A 15,292-nucleotide genomic window follows, 5' to 3' on the forward strand; every position below is an offset into this window, starting at 1 on the left:
TCCTTTTTTAAGGATCTTTATTTTTAATTTTTTGAATTATGGCATTTTACATGTTTTACTTGATCTCTATGTTTAAGTATTATCAATCTATTTTATTATAACTCCTTCTTAAAAAAAACAGTATAGGCAATTATTATGTTGTCCTGTCATCTGAAACACATTTTTAAAGGTTAAATGCTCTCTTTTACCACCCATTGTGCACAAAGGGGTGACTAAAAATGTGATTGATTGATCCTGAATTGTACTAAAATGAATGTTGTCTCTGTACTTATCTGTATTTGCATTTTTCGAAAGCTACTAACTGATTATCCATATAATATGTCATCACGATTCAGGATACATAGATAAAATGTACATATATGACATTATAATACCATCCATTCTAGTCATTATAGTATATTTGTAGTCTATATATCAATATGGGATTTTAGTATTGTAGACGTCATTTCTTATTAGTGATCATAGCATTGTGATTTGTAGAGGTCCATTCTTATTAGTGATCATAGCATTGTAATCTGTAGAGTTCCATTCATATTGGTGATCATAGTATTGTAATTTGTAGAGGTCCGTTCTTATTGGTGATCATAGCATTGTAATTTGTAGAGGTCCATTCTTATTAGTGATCATAGTATTGTAATTTGTAGAGGTCCATTCATATTGGTGATCATAGCATTGTAATTTGTAGAGGTCCATTCATATTGGTGATCATAGTATTGTAATTTGTAGAGGTCCATTCTTATTAGTGATCATAGTATTGTAATTTGTAGAGGTCCGTTCTTATTGGTGATCATAGCATTGTAATTTGTAGAGGTCCATTCTTATTAGTGATCATAGTATTGTAATTTGTAGAGGTCCGTTCTTATTGGTTATCATAGCATTGTAATTTGTAGAGGTCCATTCTTAATGGTGATCATAGTATTGTAATTTGTAGAGGTCCGTTCTAATTGGTGATCATAGCATTGTAATTTGTAGAGGTCCGTTCTTATTAGTGATCATAGTATTGTAATTTGTAGAGGTCCATTCTTATTGGTGATCATAGCATTGTAATTTGTAGAGGTCCATTCTTATTGGTGATCATAGCATTGTAATGTGTAGAGGTCCATTCTTATTGGTGATCATAGTATTGTAATTTATAGAGGTCCGTTCTTATTGGTGACCATAGCATTGTAATTTGTAGAGGTCCGTTCTTATTAGTGATCATAGTATTGTAATTTGTAGAGGTCCGTTCTTATTGGTGATCAAAGCATTGTAATTTGTAGAGGTCCATTCTTATTAGTGATCATAGTATTGTAATTTGTAGAGGTCCGTTCTTATTGGTGATCATAGCATTGTTATTTGTAGAGGTCCGTTCTTATTGGTGATCATAGTATTGTAATTTGTAGAGGTGCGTTCTTATTGGTGATCATAGTATTGTAATTTGTAGAGGTCCATTATAAATAGTAATCATAGTATTCTTGAGGTCCCTTCTTAATAGTGATCATGATATTGTAGAGGTTTTTTTCTTAGTAGTGACCCCAGTATTGTAGAGATCCCTTCTAAATGTCTAAGTAGTGATTAAATATTGTGGAGGTCCGTTCTAAAAAACGATCATAGTATTGTAGATGTCACTTCTTAATAGTGATCATAGTATTGCTGAAGTTCGTTCTCAATAGTGATTATAGTATTGTAGATGTCTGTTCCTAATAGTGATTCTAGTACCATATTTTGGTGTTTTAACCTTTTTTTGGTACATTTGAAATCATGCATTGTACATATTTCCTCAAGGTATATGCTATGTTTTTCAAATATTTAAAAGGTTGTGATGGTGTTGAAAGCTTAAAAGTAGTCTAAAACTGAAAACAAGTGATTGTACGAGGATTTGAACCACCTAATAAGTCACATTTAAAATGGGTAGGTATCCAGATCACATTGATTGATTGACCAGCTTAAAATTATATTTGCGACCTCAAATTGGTCTGTCCAATTTTTTTTAAATTTTTCATTTTTTTTATTGAAAACTTTAAGATGTTGAATTTATTTCTTTACAATGAATATAAATAAAATGACATTTATTGTTGTTTTGAAAACAGTTGCATTTGATACCTAGTAAAAAAATTGTTTTGAAAAATGTTTTGTTTCAAAATTTTAGAAGAGGGAAACAAAAATAATTTTTAAAAGGTCTTCACAGAACTTTGGATTTTCGTCATCATTCATGGCTAGACTCATTCTTTCCGTTAACTTAAAGTCACAGTTCATAATAGACGTATTAACATTCGAATGCAAATTTGTCTGCCATCACTTATTTAAAGTCACACAAGTTTCAGCAAAATTTTGCATCTCAAAATAAAACATTTGACGTCAAAATTTAAAAGTGATTGTTGCATGCATATGATTCCAGAAAAAACATTCTGAGCTACATATAAATCTAGGGTAATTTACATTACATTCATAAAAAGTTCAGATTCAGAGAAGGCAGAAAAGCAAGTAACACAACTGGTCCTTATATCAATAAATATCACCCAAAATTGCCAGACTTAAGTTACCAACTTGTTGTTGCAAGTAAGAGAATTCAATGTCTAAGACTGCAGTACATAAATTTAAAAAAAAATCTCAATCTGTCAATGGATAATTTTTATAAAGTCATTTTATAAAGTGTGCCTAGCTGCAGAACAGTAACTTTTATGGTCCTCATTATATTTTCTGATTTGTGTGGACTCTATGGCCAGCAAATTGTCAAAAAAAACATCAGAAAACATGTTTAACCCCGCTGCCTTTTTCGCCTGTCCCAAGACAGGAGCCTCTGGCCTTTGTTAGTCTTGTGTTTTTGTTTTTTTTTTATTTTAGTTCATTTCTCTGTTTTGGAGTTTAGTATGACGCCCATTTTCACTGAACTAGTACACATTTTTATTTAGGGGCCAGCTGAGGCCCTACTCCGGGTGCGGGATTTTCTCGCTACGTTGAAGAGCCATTGGTGGCCTTCGGCTGTTATCTGCTCTTTGGTCGGGCTGTTGTTTCTTTGACACATTCCCCATTTCCATTCTCAATATTACCACAAGGACCTAAGAAATATGGTTCCACAGCTAAAGTATACCTTGCTCACACCTAACATTCATTCACCTATACCTGTTTTTATTTCACCTTAGATAATGTACACTACAACTTGAGAGGATTTTGTCACTTCTACCTGCCCATGGTGGAAATAGGTCAGATTGGGCAAAATTTAAAGATTCAAAATTACAACCTTTTGGAGTGGAGTAGACATGCCATTTCTTTTCTTTCATCATAAGTTTGATGGAATATACACATAAAAAAATTGTTTAAGATTTTAAATTCTATATTTTTCAATAAACGTATGGTTATATCGTAATTGAAAGAAATGGACTGTCCACATGACAGAATCCACATGGATTGAAGTGTATATTACATTATTAACTCCATCTTTTTATGCTTTGCCTACTACTTTGCTTCTATCATGTAACAGTACAAATGTTGTTTTTTTTTGCTATAAATAGTAACATGATAGAATACATTTGTTTTTTTATGTTTGTAGAAATTCACCATTTCAGAATCGAGGGATAATGTCTGTAATTTCATTGTTTGAACATTGAAATGAAAATAAAATAACCACATTGGTTGATTTCTATAATTTAGAAGGTTGTTAGCCAATCACAATGTTTAAGTGTATGCTTTTGAAAATTTTACCCAGAATGCATTAGATTCTGAAAGGGATGATTGGATAATGTTATATATAATGTGTGTACTATAAAGCATGTATCATATATAATAATAAGATGAAAGCATGGTTTAACATTTATTACTTCGGCACAGGCATGATTTATGATATATTGTCTTTCATAAATTCTCTGTTGATTATATTATTGTGGCCAACTTCTCTTGGTGGAGAAATAGAGTGCCAAGAGTGAACCTCCAACCTTCAGCTAGAAAATTTACAATTTTGTCAATTAAAATCCTATGAACCTCACTAGCCACATGCGGGGTTGGAACTTACATCCTCAGTGTTGACAAGGTAGTGATTTAAGATCCTATGAACCTCACTAGCCACATGCAGGGTTTGAACTTACAAACTCAGTGTTGACAGGGTAGTGATACTGTAGATGTACTACTTAGACCACTTTGCCACTGAGGCCTCCCTTATATTTGTGAGTCTGAAGGGTTTAATAAGTCTTTGGTTTGTATTCAATCAGAGTTGTAATAACAATAAGGGTAATACACCAGTTTCACATTTAACTGCGCATGTCTAATCTAATTAACCAAACTATGAAATCACGCGGTAATTACCGAGAGTTCATCAACTTGGTTGATAAGCATTGACCAAGCAGACTTTGAAAAACAATCATCTGATTAAGTGTTTGTGTTTACATGTCCAAGCAACATGAGCATCATTTGAATCAAAATATAAAAATTATATTGACGAAACAATTTTATTAACATAACACATTAAAAGATTTTAAAACGGACTTATAGTCACCGCTGTGTTGTTGGTTGCAGTAATATACGATCTGATATGCCGCCTGGCTTTAATTGTTCTTTTAATTGTCACGAATTCATGCCGAGGTCGTTCACTTTACGGGAGGGAACAAATTAGATAAACAAGTGGGACATAGTATTAGGTCATAAATTAAGTAGTCAATTAACACCTTAGCCATGTGGAATCCTCGTTTTACCTTGTACAATCTCACCAGGTGACAATTGATAAAAACGTATCCTTTTCTATACATACAGTTACTGTAAAAGGGCGACCATTTGATTAATTTATTCAACTTTGTACACAATTATTTCCTGCATTTTGTGTTGCAGATCATTCTTTTCCATCCTTCCTTGGTCATAGTTATGTATTTGTAACTCCTACTAGAATATTAATTTTCTAACACACCCCCCCCCCCCCCCCCCTGAAAATCAAATGGTCATCCCCTAATACAGATGTTTATAATGTTAACCCTGGTACCTAATTTACACTGAGATGTCATGGCCAGTACGGTTATTGACACTGGAAATATTTTAATAATTTAGAAAAGGAGGGGGGGGGGGGTCATTCAGCAATATGTTCTTATTTATTGCAATGCCTGGTAATTACAGGATATTCAATTACTTTTAATGGCATGAAAAAATTATAAAGTTGAAAATATGTAGAAAATTACTCTGGCCGCTGGCACTGAACCTCTGCTAAGACGAAGTCGATCATGAACATAGCTTAGAAATTAAAATGGTATTGGATGCATTGTGTTATAGTCTGATGTTTGAAAATTGAAGATGAACCTGTGATTCTAATATGTATTTTTAAACTGCCTTATATCTCACTTCATTATCATGACCGTCTAAAACATCACTGCCGAGACATATTTGAAACAGACAAAAGAAAATTAAAAGTTCGAGTCTATGATACTAAACCTATATGTAGGCCGTAACCCTTTACATGCATGTCAAAAGATGTAAAAAATATATTTAAAAAAAATATGAATTGATACGGGAACAGAACTGAAATTAAATGTATTTCTGAGGTTTATGTTGTTTTCTTTTTATCAAAATGTTTTTTTTTTTCTTTTCACGAAAAATCAAACTTACATACAGCAATGTACATACTGCAGTAAGCAAAAGAAAGCAATTACAAGATTAATTCTTTTTTTAAACCATTTCACTCATCCACACAATTGTTATGAACTCTTTACAGCAACACTTACAGGATGACTTAATTTCTCGTTTGAATTGTTTTGTGTCGGGACCTTTTAGAGCTTACTATTCAGTATGAATTTTCTCATTGTCGAGGGCTGTATGGTGACATGTGGTTGCTTTCATCTGGTAGATAGTTGTCTCGTTTGCAATCATGCAAGATCTTTTTCTTTTAAATTTATGTTATTTACGTTTATACAACGGTCAAACTATTTATTCTGAATATATAAAATAAAAGATTTTTAATATCTTAAAATTAAATAATCTCCAGCATATACAACCAGAGAGAGAGAGATGTGTATTATCGGTTGATTTATTATTGTGTTGCTAAATATCAGAGTCAATTTGATGTACCCCCACTGTCACGTATGATATCGTTAATTATCGCGGGATTTAAACTCCAACGCGCATAAGATTTCGAGATCAGCGTTGATAAGTCCTTATGCGAAACTGGTCTATTGTAATTCTTAGCAGATTTATACTTTCCATGAACGGATAATCAATGTGGGGTTCTTTTGATCTCAGTTCTTCATTGGTCAATTATGATTTCAATTTGTCTTGCTTTCCTCTGAATTTGATATTGTCAGGTCATGAAAAAAGGTGACCGTGCCTGTTGACTTCCACATAAAAAGAACACATCATGGTCTTTTAGCAGATCATTGAGAAAGAAAGATACTTAATATCTTCTAAAAATCATAGAGAAACAGATTCCACCACCGAATCTCGTGCAATACAATATTTCTATACTCTTGACAGTCAATTTTAAATATTTAAAAAGCTCAGCAAGCCTTGCTTTTTAGTCTCCTACCGACGAAGTTGAAGGCACCACCGAATCTCGTGCAATACAATATTTCTATACTCTTGACAGTCAATTTTAAATATTTAAAAAGCTCAGCAAGCCTTGCTTTTTAGTCTCCTACCGACGAAGTTGAAGGCGAATTTAAGTTTGCACTCTGTCCGTCTGTCCATCCGTCTGTCCGATAAATCAGTTTTCCAGACTTTTTTTCTTCATGCTTGAAGATATTGATTTGATATTTGGTGTATTGTTTTATCATGGTACAGGTCAAATTCGATTTTCACGATTTTAGCTTATCTCCTTTGTTCAGTTAAAGACCTTCCCTAGAATTAAAATTTTGATGAAATACTTATTAGTTACTAGATTTCTGTTCAAAGGGAAATAATTCATTTTTATACGACCGCAAAAAATGTTTGCGGTCGTATATTCGTATATTGGTATCACGTCGTCGTCGTCTGAAGACACTTAGTTTCTGGACAATAACTTTAGTTTAAGTGAATGGATGTTTATGAAATGTTAACACAAGGTTGAAGATTGGGATTGATTTTGGGGGTTATGGTCCCAACAGTTTAGGAATTAAGGGCCTAAAAAGGGGTCCAAATAAGCATTTTTCTAGTTTCCAGACAATTACTTGTGTGTAAGTGTATCTTTTTGAATTTGTACCACAAGGTTCCATACCAAAAACGGAAGGTTGGGATTGATTTTTGGGGTTATGGCCCTAACTGTTTAGGAATTAGGGGCCAAAAAGGGGCCAAACACAATACTTTTCTGATACTTTGTATACATTGCTTATTTCTTGACCAATTTTAATTGGGTTTTATTCTTGAATTCTCTGGGATTTTAATATGCTGAATCTAACAGTGTATTACGTTTTTGGATTTTGGGCCCCGTTTTTAAATTGGTCCACATTGATGTTTTTTCATCAAAAATTGAATTATTGGGATTCTTTGATATGCCGAATCTAACCGTGTATTTAGATTCTTAAGTTTTGGTCCCGTTTTCAAATTGGTCTACAATAAGGTTCAAAAGGTCCAAAATTTAACTTAGATTTAAAAAAAAAATGAATTCTTGGGGTTCTTTGATATGCTGAATCTAAACATGTATTGAGATTTTTTATTATTGGCCCAGTTTTTTTCAAGTTGGTCCAAATCGGGGTCCCAAAATTAAACTTTGTTTGATTGCAACAAAAAATGAATATATGGGGTTCTTTGATATGCTGAATCTAACCGTGTATTAAGTTTTTTGGATTTTGAGCTCCGTTTATAAATTGGTCTACATTGAGGTCCAAAGGGTCCAAAATTAAACTTTGTTTGATTTCAGCAACAATTGAAATATTAGGGTTCTTTGATATGCCGAATCTAACCGTGTATTTAGATTTTGGATATTGGACCATAATTGGTAAATGTCCAATTTAAAATTTTTAAGTTCTTAGACTACATTCATTCTGTGTCAGAAACCTATCCATTGTCAAATATTTAATCACACATTAATCAAATTATCAAGCTTGAATGTTGTGTCCATACTTGCCCCAACTGTTCAGGGTTCGACCTCCGCGGTCGTATCAAGCTGCGCCCTGTGGAGCACTTTATTTAACTTTCCCTAGAATTAAATTTTTCATGAAATACTTATTAATTACTAGATTTCTGTTCAAATGGAAATAACTAATTTTTTAAAAGATTTGTAAAAGACATTGTATTAAGATAAATGACATTTTGGATTTTTTTTTTATTTTCTTTAGTAAATTGTTTGAAGAATTTAATTTGTTTGTTTGTTATTTTATGTAGTTAAAGTCAAGTTAGAATTTCGTTCCATTACAATGAATTTAAAACCGGTAGGGGACTATGTATTGCCATGCAATACTCACAGAATGCTTGTTAAAATTGTAATTAACGGTGATTATTTAAAAACTATCCTATTTAACACAATACAGTGATATATTTATTTACACATCACTTTCAATATAATTAACTTATTTTATACTGTAAATTCAGAAATTAATTTATTGTGAGGTTTTTATCAATGCAAATTATGAGATTTGGTGATAACCGCAATAATAAGAACTCACATTTTGATATCTGACTCATATATATGGGCGTATGACATTTGCGGTGATTTTTAAAATGTACATTCTTTCATTTGCGCCGATTTTATATTTGTTCCTAATTAGATGTACAGGTAAGTTAATACTTGTACATGTACTTTGTCTATACCAAGTAACCATTGGTAAATTCTGGTTATAAATGTCGTTCACTTATGTTTAAGTTAATTTTGATTCATATTGTTCTGGAACTTCGTTGTAACATGATGGACATATTGTACACTGAAACAAGCCGATGGCCATACATATCGGAAGTTTAGTGTCCTTAAACATAACAACGTATCATGTGGCATTTGACCGAAAGACAGAGGCTAAAGAACTACGGGTACAGTCAAGGAAAAGTCTGGAGATGAATCTTGTAGGCATTTTTCCACCTCCTCATGGTGAGCAGGGAACAACAGTTATATAAACTCAACATTGAGAATGGAAATGGGGAATGTGTCAAAGAGACAACAACCCGACCATAGAAAAAACAACAGCAGAAGGTCACCAACAGGTCTTCAATATAGCGAGAAATTCCCGCACCCGGAGGCGTCCTTCAGCTGGCCCCTAAACAAATATATACTAGTTCAGTGATAATGAACGCCATACTCATTTCCAAATTGTACACAAGAAACTAAAATTAAAATAATACAAGACTAACAAAGGCCAGAGGCTCCTGACTTGGGACAGGCGCAAAAATGCGGCGGGGTTAAACATGTTATGATATACATGTTATGATTGACAATTCATTACATTTGTACAAGTGGTTAACCGAAGAGGTCTATAATGATAAAGGAAAAATAACATGACTTGAATGGAGAGTTGTCTCATTGGCACTAATACCACATCTTCTTATATCTATTCACCTGTATTTTACCTGTAAACAATCGGCTCAAATGAACAAAATAATCGGCGCAAATGAAAGACAAAAATTGGCGCAAATGAAATGCAGATCGGCGCAAATGCAAAACGCCGATATATATGATTGCCGATTTTCCTGAAATCACAATTATTAATTTCGAATTTTTGTCAATTCTTCAAAAATGTCTATTATAAATGCACGCAATAATTTCTAAGTTTGCAGTAAATATATTTGAAATTATACTAAAGATTTTTTCTGATCCATATAATTCAATTTAGAGTTTTGTATATATTTGAAGGGGCAGACAGTAACTATAATCTAGAGGCTTCGAACAAAGATAATGATCCATCAGTACAGCCAGTGATTCACAATAAGAATAGGAGAGGATCAAGGTAAGCTATGATCCATTAGTACAGCCAGAGGTTCACTATAAGAATAAGAGAGGTTGAAGGTAAACTATGATCCATTAGTACAGCTGTGACGAAAATTATTCAGTTACCTTAATGATATTAGGAAGTTCTAAGTTGATCTGTTATGAAGTCGGCAAATGTTTAAATCCTTACACTTTCGTTTCTTACTGAAGTACGCTAATTACGGCTGTTATACGGAAAACGATTTCCGAAGTTTTGGTACTGGTTCCGATCCTTCCTAGTTGAAAAGTAAGTGCTTTATATTAAATTAATATAGGCGTTATATTAAAACGTAACAGTAATACGGAATATATTTATTTCTGTTTAGAGATTATATGCATTTTGGTTAGAGATTATTCTAGTATATAAGTAGAGTTTCTCGCAACGTTAATCAGTTAGATCGTCAGAGCTCCCAGAGTGAAGACTTAAGAAAAGGTAATTATAACTATTTCTCATTAAGAAGTAGCTTACCAAGGACCTTTGGTTCAACTTTTATAAGCAAGAGCCAATTGTACTATCTGAATAAGGTGGTAACATATTGTCCTGTGGTATATAATTAAGGTGACAACGTGATACTGTCCCTTTGGACCAGTGACACCTTGGCCCTGAACAAGGACCAGGGGCGCACTGGAAACCATATTTCCATATTACCTTTGAATCAAAGAACTAAAGTACTGTAAGGCAAATAGGTTAATAGTCATATATCTAATTTTGAAGTAAGGTTAAGTCACAGCTCCAATTAAGCGTCCTGTGTGTTATACTCCATTGTTAGGTTAAGGGTTCCATTTTGTATACTTACCGGAAGTAATCTTTTGTTACTTGTTGTTAGGCTTTTATATCTAAGGTTGAATTAGTTCAGGAAACACGTTACCATTTGTAAGGGTAAGCCAACGATACACAACAAATCCAGGGAAGTAACCCTGGTACGGATCTACGGGTACACACAGTACCATCTGGCGTGTAGGACCCCCTGCACGTTACACAGCTAGTGATTCAGAATAAGAATAGGAGAGGTTCAAGGTAAGAAAATGATTCATTTCTACACACAAGTCAAGAAAATTAGAAAAATATTGTAAACCAACTTATCTTCACGAATAGTTTATTTCTCGTTGCACCCTTTTAGCTGACTTCACATTAATTATGTTTTGCAATTTTCTAATTTGCTTGACTTATTTATGTACGGGAAGATCAAAGTTTAACAAATTGGTAAATATTTTTATTCGCCTTCTTTTTCAACTTGCAAAAATCAAGAAAAGGAATTGGCTTGTACAGTATCTTGATCACTGGAATTACAAATTATACAAATTCTATTTATAGATCAAAAGATGGGCGGCCACACAAGCACCGTCATCACCGCCACCACCATGAACAGTATAAACAAGAAGATTTGTTACTTCGGCGACAGAAGGGAAGCGAAGTCCGCCTGGACAAAAGACTTCAGCGTGTTCCAACTGAGGCTGACGAGGCTAATTTACTCCATACAGCTGATTTGGATGAAATGGCTAGTATGTATTGTGTCTGTTATGGAGGCCCAACATTGGGAATCTTAGAACCATAAAATCATCAATTGTAATGATGTCGATTACAAAATTAATAATCAATTTCTATCAAAATAGTCATTGAATAATTAAAAAAAAATGCAAAAAGTGTGTACTTGTAATTGCATAATCATCAAAATTAAAATTCTTAATGAAATATGTAATTGAAATATGTAATTGAAAACCCTAGTAACTTTACAAATACTTTTTGATGCATGTCTCTACTTTCATTTTTGTCGAGCCTGCAACAAAGTTGCGGAAGGCAGACAAATATATGGTCCAGATAGGTGAATAAAAGTGTGAACCCATTTGTTTTTAGTTTACATATTTGAATAGAATTATAAAATGATTATATTTTTTAGGCCACAGATTAGAGAACTTACAAGGAATCCGAAGACATAAAATAAACAGGAAGAAACGTAATGCCATGGCATCCATCGTCTTTATTGGACAGGCAGACAAAGGGAAGAAAAAGTTTTACAAGGAACCAAGAAAAAAAATTGATCACAGTCCTCATGAGGTAAACAATGGTCTGACCTTACACCAGAGGTCATGAGTGCAATCCTAGGCCAATCAAATGAAAGACTTTTACATTGGTGTTTTCTTTTCCGTCCATTAATCATATGGTATTTAGGAACAAGAACAAAGACTGGGTGAGATGTTGTGAGTTCAGTCCCACGCCAATCAAAAGAAAGTCGGGAACCTGATGGTTATTAGTTGTCGTTTGTTGATGTGGTTCATAATTGTTTCTCGTTTCTCGTTTTTTATATAGATTAGACCGTTGGTTTTCCCGTTTGAATGGTTTTACACTAGTCATTTTTTGGGGCCCTTTATAGCTTACTGTTCGGTGTGTTTGAATGGTTTTACACTAGTCATTTTTGGGGCCCTTTATAGCTTACTGTTAGGTGTGAGTCAAGGCTCAATGTTGAAGACCGTACTGTGGCCTATAATGGTTTTTAGTCCCCTTCCGTCGAAGTTGAAGGGGACTTGAGGTTTGCACTCTGTCTGTCTGTCTTTCGGTCGGTTGGTCGGTTGGTCTGTCTGTCTGTCTGTCTGTCTGTCCATCCGTCAGTCCAGCAAATCACACTTGTGTTCTTTGTGCTTGAAGATATTGATTTGAATTCACTTGAATAATCAGTTTTCCACACTTTTTGTCGTCATGCTTAAAGACATTGACTTGATATTTGTTATATAGTTTACACCATGACAAGTTATAGATCAGGTTAGCATTTTGTTCCAGTACAATTAATTTTTAACCGGTAGGGGTCTATGTATTGCCATGCAATATTCTCAGAATGCTTGTTCTTTTACAAATTGTGACTTGGATGGAGAGTTGTCTCATTGGGACATATACCACATCTTCTTATATCTATTTAAATTGGCATTACAGTGCTTTTCCTCCACTTACAACATGGCATGTAGGAATAAGAACTGGGTGGAAGGTTTTGAGTTCAAGCCCAGGCCAATCAAATAAAAAACTTTGAAATCAGTATTTGCTTTCCTTCCGCTAAGCATATAGCAATTAGGAGTAAGAGCAAAGACTTGTCGGTTCAGAGTGGAATATTGGTAAATTAAGAAATTATTTGATCAAAAGAAAGACTTTAAATTTGCATTAGCTCTTCCTTCACTAAGCACATGCCAATTAGGAGTAAGAGTAAAGACTTGTCGGTTCAGAGTAGAATATTGGTAAATTAAGATATTGTTTGATCAAAAGAAAGACTTTAAATTGGCATTAGCTCTTCCTTCACTAAGCACATGACAATTAGAAATAGAGAAAAGACTTGTGGGTTCAGAGTGGAATATTGGTAAATTAAGAAATTATTTGATCAAAAGAAAGACTTTAAATTTGCATTAGCTTTTCCTTCACTAAGCACATGACAATTAGGAGTAAGAGTAAAGACTTGTGGGTCAGAGTAGAATATTGGTAAATTAAGAAATTATTTGATCAAAAGAAAGACTTTAAATTTGCATTAGCTCTTCCTTCACTAAGCACATGACAATTAGGAGTAAAAGTAAAGACTTGTGGGTTCAGAGTAGAATATTGGTAAATTAAGAAATTGTTTAATCAAAAAAAGACTTTATATTTGCATTAGCTCTTCCTTCACTAAGCACATGACAATTAGGAGTAAGAGTAAAGACTTGCGGGTTCAGAGTAGAATATTAGTAAATTAAGAAATTGTTTGATCAAAAGAAAGACCTTAAATTTGCATTAGCTCTTCCTTCACTAAGCACATGACAATTAGGAGTAAGAGTAAAGACTTGTGGGTCAGAGTAGAATATTGGTAAATTAAGAAATTATTTGATCAAAAGAAAGACTATATATTGGCATTAGCTCTTCCTTCACTAAGCACATGACAATTAGGAGTAAGAGTAAAGACTTGTCGGTTCAGAGAAGTATATTGGTAAATTAAGAAATTATTTGATCAAAAGAAAGACTTTAAATTTGCATTAGCTCTTCCTTCACTAAGCACATGACAATTAGGAGTAAAAGTAAAGACTTGTGGGTTCAGAGTAGAATATTGGTAAATTAAGAAATTGTTTAATCAAAAAAAGACTTTATATTTGCATTAGCTCTTCCTTCACTAAGCACATGACAATTAGGAGTAAGAGTAAAGACTTGCGGGTTCAGAGTAGAATATTAGTAAATTAAGAAATTGTTTGATCAAAAGAAAGACCTTAAATTTGCATTAGCTCTTCCTTCACTAAGCACATGACAATTAGGAGTAAGAGTAAAGACTTGTGGGTCAGAGTAGAATATTGGTAAATTAAGAAATTATTTGATCAAAAGAAAGACTATATATTGGCATTAGCTCTTCCTTCACTAAGCACATGACAATTAGGAGTAAGAGTAAAGATTTGTCGGTTCAGAGAAGAATATTGGTAAATTAAGAAATTATTTGATCAAAAGAAAGACTTTAAATTGGCATTAGCTCTTCCTTCACTAAGCACGTGACAATTAGGAGTAAGAGTAAAGACTTGTGGGTCAGAGTAGAATATTGGTAAATTAAGAAATTATTTGATCAAAAGAAAGACTTTATATTGGCATTAGCTCTTCCTTCACTAAGCACATGACAATTAGGAGTAAGAGTAAAGACTTGTCGGTTCAGAGTAGAATATTGGTAAATTAAGAAATTATTTGATCAAAAGAAAGACTTTAAATTTGCATTAGCTCTTCCTTCACTAAGCACATGCCAATTAGGAGTAAGAGTAAAGACTTGTCGGTTCAGAGTAGAATATTGGTAAATTAAGATATTGTTTGATCAAAAGAAAGACTTTAAATTGGCATTAGCTCTTCCTTCACTAAGCACATGACAATTAGAAATAGAGAAAAGACTTGTGGGTTCAGAGTAGAATATTGGTAAATTAAGAAATTATTTGATCAAAAGAAAGACTTTAAATTTGCATTAGCTTTTCCTTCACTAAGCACATGACAATTAGGAGTAAGAGTAAAGACTTGTGGGTCAGAGTAGAATATTGGTAAATTAAGAAATTATTTGATCAAAAGAAAGACTTTAAATTTGCATTAGCTCTTCCTTCACTAAGCACATGACAATTAGGAGTAAGAGTAAAGACTTGTCGGTTCAGAGTAGAATATTGGTAAATTAAGAAATTATTTGATCAAAAGAAAGACTTTAAATTTGCATTAGCTCTTCCTTCACTAAGCACATCACAATTAGGAGTAAGAGTAAAGACTTGTGGGTCAGAGTAGAATATTGGTAAATTAAGAAATTATTTGATCGAAAGAAAGACTTTATATTGGCATTAGCTCTTCCTTCACTAAGCACATGACAATTAGGAGTAAGAGTAAAGACTTGTCGGTTCAGAGTGGAATATTGGTAAATTAAGAAATTATTTGATCAAAAGAAAGACTTTAAATTTGCATTAGCTCTTCCTTCACTAAGTACATGCCAATTAGGAGTAAGAGTAAAGACTTGTCGG

The 15,292-nt window shown here is 33.3% G+C and overlaps 1 protein-coding gene across 1 annotated transcript in view; it reads left to right on the forward strand.

Annotated features, from left to right (window-relative positions):
* Positions 1-15,292, forward strand: part of LOC134694506 (band 3 anion transport protein-like) — a 69,643-nt gene that overhangs the window by 5,071 nt on the left and 49,280 nt on the right. Inside the window, exons 3-5 of the mRNA XM_063555519.1 lie at positions 9,704-9,797; positions 11,133-11,320; positions 11,716-11,873. Coding sequence (XP_063411589.1) covers positions 9,704-9,797; positions 11,133-11,320; positions 11,716-11,873 — 440 coding nt within the window. The remainder of the gene's footprint in view (positions 1-9,703; positions 9,798-11,132; positions 11,321-11,715; positions 11,874-15,292) is intronic.

Source organism: Mytilus trossulus, chromosome 13 (genome assembly GCF_036588685.1).
Source record: "Mytilus trossulus isolate FHL-02 chromosome 13, PNRI_Mtr1.1.1.hap1, whole genome shotgun sequence".
NCBI lineage: Eukaryota > Metazoa > Mollusca > Bivalvia > Mytilida > Mytilidae > Mytilus > Mytilus trossulus.